General features: G+C 37.5%; 1 protein-coding gene across 1 annotated transcript in view; it reads left to right on the forward strand.

Annotated features, from left to right (window-relative positions):
• Window positions 1-12333, forward strand: part of LOC306772376 (noelin-2-like) — a gene marked incomplete at both ends in the record, with an annotated part of 29674 nt that extends 17341 nt beyond the window's left edge. Inside the window, 3 exons of the mRNA XM_079261823.1 lie at window positions 9525-9701; window positions 10877-11050; window positions 12013-12333. Of these exons, the coding sequence (XP_079117949.1) occupies window positions 9525-9701; window positions 10877-11050; window positions 12013-12333 (672 nt within the window). The remainder of the gene's footprint in view (window positions 1-9524; window positions 9702-10876; window positions 11051-12012) is intronic.
• Window positions 12334-14269: the final 1936 nt, after the last annotated feature.

The following is a 14269-nucleotide window of genomic DNA, read 5'->3' on the forward strand; positions in this document are numbered from 1 at the left end:
CATGTTGTAGGTTACGGATAGGCCCTTACAAGTAGATAGAACTGTGAATTTCTTTATTTCACTCTCTGCCAACGCTGTATTCTGGATGTTCTCAAATCTGACTTAGACACTCAGGAAGTAAAGCATGTTTAGTTGAAAAAAAAGCAACATATGCTCTTTCTTATATAATGCATTTAAACAAAAAAAAAACAAAAAACAAAAAAACCCCCCAAAAAACTGTAAACTTCTGAAATCACTTTTATCTCAGTTCTCACTTAGCTTGAAGGAACTCCTTGGAGCTCTCCTCTAAACATAGCTGTGCTTTCCTTTAGTGCTTTACTGTGTTTCCTTGAGGCCAAATAGGTACATCTCCTTCTTCAGTAAACATGAGCAGAGCTTATTTCTAAGGTCATTTCCAGGCTGCTACTAAAAATTGCATTAAGCATTTCACAGCCACTGTGAAATTATTGTGGATACTTGTCAACTACAGTCGCTGCTATTCTTCCTGGGGTTGAACAAAATATCCATTCATAAAAACTACAATAAAAATGGAAAATATTTACAGAAATCAATGCAAACAAACACAAACAAAAGTTACTACGATAATTTACATTAGTCTACATTATTCCTCCAAAACCAACAATGTTATCAAAACTTAATACATTTCATCACCACTCAATTAAACAGCATTAAAAGTATCACTATTTCTATTATGTACTATAATATTCTAGAGTCATTTAGCAGACGCTTTTATCCAAAGCGACTTACATATGAGTGAGAACACCACAAGTATGAAATCAAACAGTAGAGGACGTTGTAGGAAGGTGCTAGTGGACTGTCCAGTTGGACACAGGTCCATCTATAAAGTGCTACAGACTTTTTTTTTTATTTTTATTTTTTTTTAAAAATTGTGTGATATCTTTAACTCATTGATAACCTTTACTCATTTTAACAATGCTAATATTCTCCTATACATACAAAGCATTGATATAATCATTTTATGCTGGTTGCAAAAGATACTGCTTTAAAAGTCTGACTTTATTTGTTTGAGACATATTTTAGGAAAATGTTCCATTGATACTTTTCTCTTTAGAAAACAGCTTACTTGATGGCTTTATTTTTTTACTACTGGTTAAGTAAAATTGTTGCCAGCAGCATGTCTAGCAGAGTAATTCTTATGAATGGTGTCTTTTGTTACAATGGTATTTCTGACAAATATAATTACAGACGTTTAACATGTAACCAGTTAATTTGTCTATACCAATGGTATTTAATTTGGTCTTGCAGGTGCCGCAGTCCAGCAGGTTTCCATGTATTCGTGCTTCAACACACTGGAAAACCATCAGGTTTTGCACAAAAACTCAAAAATTTGAGTCAGCTACGTTGGAGCAAGGAAACATGAAACCTGCTGGATTATGGCCCTCGTAAAACTGAATTAAGTACCCCTTGTCTATGAATTAGTCTTATAATTGCATATTAGTGTCAGGGGGGAAAAAGGGGGACCCAATCACAGAAGCGTTAGCTTGCGGTAACAAAGACAGTTTATTTGCAAAAAAGGTGGCAAATGAGTCGGTGGAGCAAGTTGGCAGACAAGCAGGCAGGAATGGCAGCTGAGGGCCTGGAATGGCTGGTTAACAGAAGGGTTTCTGAAACAAGGCAAAGGTCTAACAGCAAGGACAAAAGAAACACACGATCGCAGAGACCAGACATTACCAAGGAAGTGTATGCAACAATCCGGCGGAGAGTAGTGCTCAAACCAGGGTAGATATACTGTGGCCATGAAATGAGATGATTGCCTTCAGCTGCGAGGAACTGCCAACAAAGGCTCCACCTAAAACAAGACACACCCACACACACACACACACACACACACACACACACACACACACACACACACACACACACACACACACACACACACACACACACACACACACCAGGGCCCTCAGACCCATGACAATTAGTGCTCCTGTATGCTGCTCAATTTAGTAACTTTTGTAGTTTCTTTAATAATTCTGTTGTGGCACGAGAGATTACTGACAATAGTCTAAGTTTGTCTAAATCAGTGACTGGTTATATGTCTCATTGCTTGTAGTGCCAGAAGGCTGGTAGCGTTTTTAACGGCAGAAATCACATCCTACATTTTAGATGTAATCTTATCCACATGCTTTTCCCATGATAATTTTTTTTATTTTTTTTTTATCAATATTGATGTCTAAAAGCTCTCTATACAAGATTAATTGCCTTGTCATTTTCAAATTGAATCTTGGATTTTTGCTGATAGACTAGTTTGAACCAAGTAGGCCAAGTTAAGCCAAATATATGACAGGGAAAGTTTAGATTTAGATCAAATAGAAGCATGCAGAGCACTAATATGCAATTATAGGACTTTTATCTATAGAAGAGATAAAATAGAAGTGATTATCAGGTTTTGTTCAGTGCACATTAGTTGCTCAAACTTGGTGGGAGGGACATGCATAAAAAGAACTGCTTTGGGTTGTCCTTTTTCCTTTGAGGCTCAGATTTCTTTTTATTTTTTTCTTTTTGTTATTAGCTATGGGAAAGATAGAATCAACATCACAAATCCACCGTGAAGCATTTGTGGTGCAGTATAAAAACAATGTCATTACTAGATAGCATAGAGAAAATACATAGAGAATATAAATACACAGAGAGTGATGGCTGAACGTAGCTGCAGGGTAATAAATTAAACCCAATGAAAGTATGGCACAAATGGATGAGAAGCAAAATGATTTAAATGTACAAAGACAAAAACAACAAAAAACAGTTTGATGAAGAGAGGATTCAAATCTAAATTGGACACAAAATCCTGGTTCAGGCACTCAAAGTGGTCAGAATAGAAAGGCCTTTAATAAAAATGGACAAGAATCATTAAAAATACTTTGATGCATATCGGCTTATGCCTTCTGGGTGTATAGTGACACAAACAGCCAGAGTAGTTATAATTATCACAAGTGTGCACAATTGACACTATGTAGCACAATATTCTCGGCCTACAGGGGCACCATACAATAAATACAAGAAGGAATCACAACAATCAGAATCCTATACAAGCAACAATTTCCCTAGACTCTAGGGGCACATAGACATGCATATATTAGAATGAAAACAGACCCCTGGCATCAAACCTGATCGCTTCAGTGCCTATTACTCTCAAGGTTTTATCACTAGCACACTGAGCTTTCATATACTGTTTGGCTATAGGATAGTTCAAACTTCTAGAAAAGAAAAGATTATTTTTGGTCAAGCCCACATAGAAACAACCACAAGGTCCATTCCAGTCTGTAAACAACATGAGTGGTATTACAATTTATGAAACTCATGAAAGGCTTTGTGACTGAACCTACTCTAAGAGTAATAGGCATTGAAGCGATTAGCTCTTATGCCAGGGGCGAAGACACAGTTAAAACGCCTCAAACAAAGAGAGGCATACTGATTTATAACCTCAATGGCACCAGATATCCAGGTGAAAATTAGGACTTTGATCTAACCTCATTCTTATAGCATCTGTCTTCTCATATTGATTTTAAAATCTCCCAATTAATTACATATATTGTCAGTGGATTCTTGTCCCTCTCTGTACATTTATGACTGGGTTCTCACATCTAGTAGGAAAACTGTTGTCTGCATTCATAGAGCTACGTGATGTCAGTCGTGCACACTCAGAAACACTTTCAGTTAAAAAAGAATATATACTTAATGTAAATAAATTATATATATCTTTTTAAGATGAAAATGTAAAGCAAACAATTAGACATTCACTGGTCATCCTAATTGGGCATGACAGGAAAATTTACACACATGAGCAGTGCAGTGGTTCATGTTATGATCGCAGTGACACAAACAATAACATCACACAATGGCTAACACATTGTTAGCATATATGAGGCGTATGTGTGAAGCTCCTAGTGTTAAACTGGAGCACTTTAATTTGTCTTGTCATCATGTGCAATCTTAGATGTTATTCATTTTGAAATAATTCATTATGAACTTGCTTTTTGTGTTAGCATATGTAGTTTATTGGAAACATGTCTTCATGAAAGAAAATTGGAGGCCAGCAAAATCTTAAAGCAGAATTAAACTCTTTTATTAAATAAATCATCAGTAAATCATCAAGGAGTTTTCAGGCTCAGCCACTTACATCTCATCAGGTAAAGATAAATGGTGCTAATGTAACACACGAGCACATGCATGTATACACAGACAGACACACACACATTCACCCATCACACTGTCGGCCTAAGTCAAAGTGAGCAAAGTAATTCTCAGAGTTCCTTTGGTATCCATGACTACAGTGTTTGCACAGGGTCCCAGTTTGACATTTATGAATTCTTCATTAGCTGTTAGAGTGCGAGTCTATGTGCACAAATTATACTTAACACACAAGCACAGACACAGACACAGGCACACACCTGTCACTGCACTGGAGAACATCTGTTGAGGTGCAGATATCCCCTGATCTGTCAACATGTCTCTGCTGATAGTGTTAGAAGGACACAGGGGATGAGGGAGAGACAGCAAACCAAAGGGAGAGAATGAGGACTGTTGGTGAAGACGTGTCAAGCATGAAAAAGGAAAGTGAAGAGGAAGAGCACTGTTCAAAAGAACAACATTTGAGATAGACAAGTAGGATGGGATGAAATGAGTATCAAAGATGAAGGTGAAAAAGCTAAAACTACATAGAAGACATGAGAAGAAGTTGGACAGATTGAAGAGTTATTCTTAAAATTCCAGCATTATAAAATAAAACTCACAGAAAAGGGTGTGTCCGCGATGAAGACATCGTGTCTCAAAGTCACTCTTCTTCCAAAGCTTTTGGTGTTCCTGCAACATTGCTCACGGATGTCAGAGTGACATCTTAATTTAATTTGTGAATGGTTGTACCAGTAAAATTATCTCACTCATCCAATGCTAGGCCCGAAAGCCACACCATGGTAAATGCTAAGTACTGTTTTGACCAGGTTGCATTGCTGCATGCATTACTCACAGGAAGAAACACCGGAGGGACTTGCTTATGCTAATGCTTATTGCAACTCAATTACAGTAAAGATCATTTATGCACAACATCAGATTGGTGCAGAGTCTATGTTGCAGCCTTTTGTCACACATTAATAAATGTTCTCAACAAAGAACTATAAACCATGTTTATTACAAGATTGTCTCAAGCACAAACTGTTACAGCTTCATTATAAAAAATGAAGTGCTACAATATGTATACAGTATATCTGCATCTAGACTTAAACATGTCATCACTGAATATCTGTTTGTTTTTATTCTTCTTTTCTTTGATAGTATAACACTGAAATGCTGAAAAGGTTTAACCAGATCCATTTTGATGTCACAAAGCCTTTTCATGTTCTTTATACTGACATTATTTTATGTGTTTAACTTGATTTATGCTTTTGCATTAAATCTGTGTTGTATCTTTTGCATGTAACCATGCACCTACACTTTAGCCTCATATTTTCATGCCCATGAATATAAATTTGTGTAACTACCGACAGCAGCAACTGTAATTGATCCACTTTAAATGCTGTAAAAGCACAACGGATCAATATGTTGTACTTTTATGAGTCCAGTCTCCTGAAAATATAAAAGCCATGTTGCATTTCTTGAAACCACAACAGTCTTATCATAGTCTTAAGCCTGATTCCTCTGGTTTGTAAGGGAGTATGAGCGAGGTACTTAATGCCAAATCTTGTTTTTCTTCTCTAACAAAAAACACATAATTCAATTTCTAAATCCACTTGAGTAACCTTGGATATATGCGACAAAATAAAAGTTTAAAAATCAGCAAGAAAAAGGGGACAATAGTCCTCTGCAGGTATGGAACTCTAGTTTCTAAGCTAAAAAGTGAATAAATGAATATTGGACCTCTTGAGCCCTAAACATGCACTTGTTTGTTCTTTAATAATGTTGACATAACACATAAAATGAATACATATAAGGCAGACTGAAATACCGATACAAAGAATGTATATATTGTGCTTTATATGGTGACATCCTCTCCTGGCATCTGAATTGAGTTTTTGATCTACTTAAAGATGGTTGCAAACACTACAAACCCAATTGACTCTCCCCTTCTCTCTTGCTGTAATAAACAGATGTTTGAAGGGTCCAGTTTATTCTACATGTTCATCTGTGGGTAATGATCATATGCACATCGCTCTAAGAAATTCAGCTTAGAGAAGATATTCAGCCTCCAAGAGAGACAAACACCATTGCACTGGAAGAAGTGGCTGCAATACCATGGAAAACATGCATGGACTATTGTATGGGCTCTGTAAAGATTTAGAATAGATATGATGTTGCTATGACCCAGTCTGCTCCCCTGGAGAGGCAATTTCCCTGTATCTTCTTTTGGGACCAACAGCGACAAAAAGGAATAATCATCTCACCCGCTCAAGACAGTTATACAAAAAAAGGCCCGATGTGGTACAATGACAGTACACATGTGCTTTACATTATGCAAACTTGCATTTATCTGCATACCTGACAAAACCCGTAACAAAGAAAGACTGAAATTTAATAATAAATATCCTGCTTGTTCCAGTTTGTATGCAAATACAACAGATGTTAATAAAAAAGAACAGCACTATTTTTGACACATAATTAACACCTGCACCCTCTGCATAGTTTCAGGAAATTATGCAGATATTACGTTGAATTTCTGAAGCATATATAGACACAAAATGAATCTTTTACACAGGCGGTTTGGTTTTAAAGCTCTGTAAGACTTCTTTAATAAGTTCTCTAAGAAAACACTAAGGTCATTTTTAGCTACTGTCGATGCGAACTAAGTTACTGCTGTAGCACTTTGTGTCTCAAATACCACCTGCTGAGCAGCACACAGCTGATTCAGAGAGCCCCCCCCAACCCCTCCTTCTGTAAAGACAGTCTGTGTTGGGTAGCTTCCAGTGGAGCGTTTCTGATGATTCTACAAACAGAAACCTTTCAGTAGCTTATCTGGATAAACTAAAGAAGTTGGAAATTATGTTGGAACCCTGCATGCAGATTAATCCTGTTTGTTTCTAAATGCAGGTGAGGCTGTCAGAAGTGGGATGATAGAGAGTGTGTGTGTATGCAGGTGTGTATGTGTATGATCAGAGTGAATCAAACCCAAGGAGGTACATGTAGAAAGTAACCAAAGTGCCTTATCCTTCACCTGCAAGTACAAAACTGCTTCAAAGGGAAATATAGAAATGACAAATGCCCTGTTATGCAACACATAGAAACAGATTAAAAAAAAAACTGTAATTACTAGGCAATAAATAGCTAATTAATGAAGGACACTTAGTAATTAATCAGGATTAAACATTTTGAATAGAAAAGAATTCATATGTGAGCAGTCAGCCGTCATGGTTTATAGATTTGGCTTCAGATTTTCATTCCTGTTGTAGTCTGTTACTAATGACTTAGTTTATGTTTGATTGTCTCTTCCTACTCTTCCTTATTTTGTTTTCAGTTTTTTTTTTTTTTTTTTTTTTTTGGAAAGTTAACCCTTCCTTTATTTAGTTACTGTTCTCTGCCAGACTTTCTTTGTTTCCTCAGTGTCATCTTTGCTGTTTTACTCTGCCTGGTTTTCAAGACTTGTGCTCATTTTTAGTTAACCTACATGTGCAGTGCATTGAGTTAATGTCATTAAACCACTGATCCTCACTATTAAACACTAACAGGAGGATGCTGCAGGGGATTTTAGCACATTTTTTGTAGGGCACATTCCTCTTGTTTAACTGTGCTAATTTCACAGAAGTACAATTCTCATGAGTTATACATAATTGTTAAGGTGACTAATCTTTCTTACTTTTTGTGCTAAGTTTATCCATCTATGTACGAGGCCCTTGTATGTGGATGGGAGTAGGTCAGTTTGGAAAAGCAGAATGTGAAAACTTACCTGCGAGTTGATGAAACGGCAATAAACTTTACATTCAGCCATTTCTGTAACGTTACCTATTTATCAGCATCTGACGGCTGTTCGTATGAAGCAAATGATGCATTCAAATGTGAGAAGATTACAGCTAGCAGAAAACAAAGAGAATCCTCTTTCTTAGAAACACTGTTTGAAGGGGATTAAAATGGAAAAAAGCTCAATCTGTGTCAGGAAAGAGAAGAAGGAGTGAAGACAGAGCTAGAAGTAGAATGCTGGAAAGAAAGCAATCAGTCAAGTCATTGTCTTCCTAAAGCAAGCTGAGTCTCAATTAAACTCTGAGCTATTGAAGGTCCTCAAATAACTGCAATCAGCTACCTTTGTCTGAGGGTCTCTAATTCAGCTTTAATTTTGAATATTGCTTTTTCACAGTAGCTTCATTTTTTAAAAATGGTGCTGGGTCTGGAGGAGATTATTTTCCTGTGAAATTAATCTACTTCCTCTTTTCTGCCTGCAGTACTTTTTCTCTCTTTGCATGGGGGAATAACGAGCATCTTTCTGCACAAACAATGATTTCTTTTCCCAGTGCTCTCTGCTCGTTTCTTTTATCTATTTCACCTCTCGTCCCTCTCTGGGTAATTAATCCTCCACGCTGTCGACACTCAATTTTCTTCCCATCTTGTTTCTTCTTTATCCTCATCTTCTCTCCTTCTCTGTTCGCTTGTTTCTCTACTGATTTCTCACCTTCGCTCTCCTTCCTCTTCTGTCATGTATTTACAACTCCTCTCATTACTTTCAGATTATCTGGTTTTATTTTTCATCAGGCGGTTTCATAAATTTGGGTCAGCCTAATTGAGGAGGTTAGAGAAGGTGGACATCAATTCTCCATTACCTGTTATCTCAATGAATCTTGGGAAATTGCAGAAATTTACCGAGCCAAAACTCCTGTACTATAAATTGCCATCACTGGCATCATCATCACGAAAGCGATAATAATTATTCTGAAGTTGAGATAAGCTCTTATTTCGTCTAATCCTCCGATACCGTTAAGCAGCATAGGAGCAGGAGCTAAGGATTATGATAGGATCCCCATTAACTGATGCAGAACATTGGGGAAAAATCTACGGCAATTAAACACCAGACAGAGATAAGCAAAAACAGTCTAAAGACATTTGTTATTTGTGTCTTTAGAATTTGCTCTGGCTTTTAATGAACCTTCTATTTTGGGAGAAGACTCTTTGATGATGACAATTTACCAATGTGTCTTGGATTATTTTAGGCTTACTTGAGTGTAACCACAAAGCAAGAAAATTTTGTGTTGTTTTTTTTAAAGTGTTCTTTAAAAAGTGTTTTGAAGCGGTGTATACTTGGCAAGCTGGTCAAGGTTTGTTCAGGTAAAGGGGATGTAATGGTTGTAATGCAGCTACAGTTTGTCCTTGATTTGATGTATTTCTTGTTAGTTTGTGGTGGCCAACAGAGATCGTCTGAGTACATCATGTGATCACCTAATCAAGTTGCCAGTGGGCCAGGGGTGACAATGATGGATCACTCTGCAAATTAAACTCATTTAGTTGCTCGCTGGGAGTTAATTTTACAGACTGGATGAAGAGGTGAAATGAGAGATGAGCAGTTTCATTTCCTGTCCTCCCAACATCAGGTGTGGTCCATGGACGGCTACTACAAGGGCAGGCGTGTGTTGGAGTACAGGACCATGGGGGACTTCACAAAGGGCCAGAACTTCGTGCAGCACCTGTTGCCCCACCCATGGGCAGGAACTGGCCATGTGGTCTACAATGGGTCACTTTATTACAACAAGCACCAGAGCAACATCCTGGTAGGAGGCTGACATTAGACAACTGAAAGCTGTTTCAGACACGAAGGATTCTTCTTTTATGGCTTTGTCAATTTTATAAAATGGTCCATTTTGACCAAAACGTGTTTGCATTAATTTTTATTCAGAGCTTTTGTACTCAGTCATATTATTTGATGGCGATTATCTGCACTATGTTCTTTCACTTGTTTTTTTTAAGTACTACTCTCTTTTATAGACTTTAAACTCCACCCCAACTTTTTTTAAAACATGCAACTACTTCAAACTCAAGATTAAAGTAACCTTTGTCTTAAAACAGTAAAATATGACACTTTTGACATTTGAGATCTTTCTCAATGTTCTATTTGAATAAAATATTAGGTTATAAAACTTGCAAATTGTTGCATTTTGTCTCAGTATCCATTTAAGACAGCATCCTGGTTCTTTTGAACTAGAATTGTAAGATTATATCTAGATAATGATGTTTAGGGATGTTTAATAGGGAGATCTATACATGTCTATGTGACTAAGAACAGAATATTTAGGCCAAGACAAAGGTTGGGTGTTTGGCTGCATGAAATAAGGAACACATGATTAGATTCTGGGGACGGTCCAGATCACCACCTGGATCCAGGAACTTTAAAGAAATTTTTTTATTAAGGGGACAGGGGGATAATTTTGCCATTAAAACTTCTAATAAAAAAACGAAATAAATAAAACTGTGGTAATTAACATGGCAGTATCTAAGAAGTTGCTATCTCAATGGGATTTTTACTTATACTTTTCTGTGCATATATGCATAATCCTGACCATCATTTCTGTCCACTCTGAGCAAGATGATAATTTGTAGCACAACCATACATCCTGAAGTGAGCAGCCCTCTGAACACCCACCCTCATCTTAATGTATATTGACTACTGTGGTGAAAGGGGAAAAAGGGGGAAAGTGATGATAATTTTTTTATTCAATAACACAATGAGTCAGATTAATCTGAAAGCCGATCCTATGCCAAATTAACTTACTGATACTGTTGGTGTCTGCCCTTTAATGCAACTTCTGGAAGCGACAGGGTTCTTGTTTGGAAGATACTGACATGGTCAGTCACTGAAAACAGTTCATGTCATGATGGGGCTTCAATTTTTGATGCTCTAATGATTGTGCTGACAGATATTATACACATTTACATATGTGTCTTTTAGATTCAGTACCACTTCCGTTCTCGCAGTGTGCTGCTGCAGCGCAGCCTTAGTGGAGCTGGATACAACAACACCTTTCCTTACAGCTGGGGAGGGTCCTCTGACATCGACCTCATGGCTGATGAGACAGGACTCTGGGCTGTCTACACCTCCATCCCAAACGCAGGCAACATAATGGTAAAACCTGCTTCTTTGTGTTCCTCCATATCAGGATTATTTCTGACTTTACTTCAGCATTGTACATTTGACTTAAAAATGAAAATCTCTTTCCCAGGATATTCTGGTGTAAGCAGCTTTTTTCACCCACTCTCCTTTAAAAATCTGTTATCAACTTGGATACTTGTATTTTTTTCTCATTTGAATATTTTTCTGGTTTAAATATGTAACATCCAGCTAGTCTCCTCTATTACTATACACTCAATAAAGCTCCCAACCACTTTCCGCTCTACATATATACTCCAGTCAGCTGCAGTATTACAATCACCTGCCTAATCAAATCTACATCCCCCTCAGGTTGCCAAAGAACTCTGAATTATCACAGTATAGATGCGTTGCCCTTTGGGAGTGTTGTGTGTGAGAAGCTGAGATGGAAGGTTTTTTGGATCAGGTTTCTTCATTGGATGGAAATCCAGAGAGCCAGGAGGCCATCTTTTACCCATTTCAAAGCCTGTTGTGGAGTGGTGTGATGCCCTGTCTCTCTGTGGGGTCTTTGTCTGCGTTTGGATGGTACACGATGAAGTAACACCCATAAGAATGCCAAGACTCAAGGTTTTCCGACAGGACAATGCTGCTGATCAAAACGATTCACTGCATTTATCAGGGCTACTATTATGGCTGCTGAGGTACAGTGATGAACCTGCATATAAAGTTGCCTAACCTATTATCTTGGGAAATTGGAGAAAAAAGTGCAGTATTTTTTGTCATTATGTTTCTAGTTCCTGTTCATCACCACAGGCAACAAATAGTTTTAGTGAAGGTCAGAGGTTTGCTCTCTTTCAATTCAACCACAAAAACATGGGGAGACAAACAAGAAATATCACCATAGCAACTCAGCACTGCTCTGGTTTTTAATGGTTTATTTGACATTGAGTAAACTGAAGTAACTAACCCCCACCCCCCTCCTGCCCATCTGTCTCCAGGTGAGTCGTTTGGACCCTCGTTCACTGGAAGTCCTCCAGAGCTGGGATACAGGGTTTCCTAAGCGCAGTGCAGGGGAAGCATTCATGATCTGTGGCACCCTGTATGTCACTAACTCACACCTGGCTGGAGCCAAGGTCCATTTTGCCTATAACACCAACACCTCCACGTACGAGTACACTGACATTCCCTTCCATAACCAGTACTCCCACATCAGCATGATGGACTATAACCCCAGAGAGAGAGCACTGTATACCTGGAACAATGGTCACCAGGTGCTCTACAACATCACACTGTTTCATGTCATACGAAGTGACGGCTAGAACTTCACAAATAAAGTGGTAAGATTTACATTTCTAAGGGATACTGCCATTTGTTACATTCACACACTATCACACACACAAACAATGGCTATTCATGTCAGAAGGAAATGACTAGTGTCTATTTGAATGACTTCAAAGAATATTTATCACAGCAGAGATGCAAATAGAAAGTTTGAACTGAAATATTTTTAGCTCATCCTTATTTTTTTTTTTTTTTGTTTTATTCCAATTATATGTCAAGAGTGACTTTGGAAGCTGGAGTGGAATAGTCAAAAACAAGAAAAACAGTTTGTGAACTAAGTCTCACCTGACTTCAGAAGTCGTGCTGTGACGACAGCCTGAAGAAGATATTTTGGGTTTGTGATGTGATTGTGGACATGTTCCGTCAGCATGATTGTTTATTCAATAAACTTTATTGTCAAACTTTGCTGAGACTTTTGTCTTCTCTTTACTAAAACATGAAACAGGCAGGTACAAGTTTGCTTTTTTGGAAAATCTTATGTGTGAGCATGAAATCATGCAAAATATTTAAGTGCTGAGAGCAATGTCTTACTCATTACTTCAAATGCGCAACATGAATCAGTTTGGGTGAGTTATGGGCTGTAAGATGTAGAGGAGAAGGAGCAAGACGATAAGGATGCTTGAATATTCAGAAAAAAATGGCATTGTCACTGTCGCCCACTGTGGGCTCAAAAGCCTCATGTTCATTTTTTTCATACTGTGCTTTTTAAGCTGATGAACAAGAGTAATAACAGGCATAGTTGGAATAGTATTTATACTGCTCCTGCTTGTCAGAATAGAAAATTATATTTAACAATGATGCTTATCTTTATCATTTAAAGCAAAAGATCAATACATGACATATAAATGTGTGAAAAGATTCCAAAGTTATGAAATATTAGACCTGAAATGCAGATTAAAATGTCTGATCAATGCCTCTTCTGTCATTTGTTGCCTGTAATGTTAATATTGCTACTTTCTCATTGTCATGTTTTCTGTAGAGGTCCAGAAATAGTAAAGTCTTGTTCTCTTACATTTTACATGTCGGTCAGTGCCTCTTCACTGTCAACAGAAGCAGTCTGACGAAATTTCTCCTCAAACGTTCAGAGAACTGATGCGTTATCATTTATAAGCACTCATCTGAGAAAAAACCCACAAGACCCAACAGCCGACCAAGTTGCCATCCCATTTCAACACACATGTATACTTCAAGCAAATATCACTATCTCTGTCCATCATTAGGACATCTTTAGTATCCTTGACCCACGAAACATACTCTTAAACATCAAGATGGGGGCAAATGGTTGTGATAAACTGAGTTATTAGAGAAAATCACATTTTCTCAATTGGCGGCAATCTGGGTTAGCTGTTGGTGTTTTTAACATCTACTATGATGTCAGGTTTGTTTTTGTTTTGTTTTTTTTGCCAGTGATTCTGGGTTTTAATTGTTGACTTAGAAGCTGTAATGGCTAAATTAGTCCCATATCCCTAAACTCCTGGATGCAGATGGTCATCTGGATCACCTCCAAAATGTAATCATTTGCTCCTGATTCCATTAAAATCTATCTATATATTTTTTATTTATGTTGCTAACAGAAAGACAGACAAACAACCCAGTGTTGCCAAAAACACAGCCTCCGTCTTGCCAAAGGGGGGAGAAATTTCAGATCAAATATCCCTTTTGGTAGTGTCTTTTCTAAATTTTGCAAGAGTGAGAGGAATGGCTTTAAAACACTAGTTATGGTTGATTCCTTCAATGATTTTTCTTCCTGGTTTCCTACAAGGCCAGACAGACCACTTTAAACTGTTTCTTCACCATGTGTTATTCTGTTTCGCCCAGTTTCTTTTTTTTCTTTCTATTATGTTTATATTTTTGTTTTCAGTTGTTTTGTTTTCTTTGTATTCCTGTATTGCAGTGCTTGTTTTTTGTTCAGTT

Source organism: Telmatherina bonti (assembly GCF_933228915.1).
Source record: "Telmatherina bonti genome assembly, chromosome: 3".
NCBI classification, from domain to species: Eukaryota; Metazoa; Chordata; class Actinopteri; order Atheriniformes; family Telmatherinidae; genus Telmatherina; species Telmatherina bonti.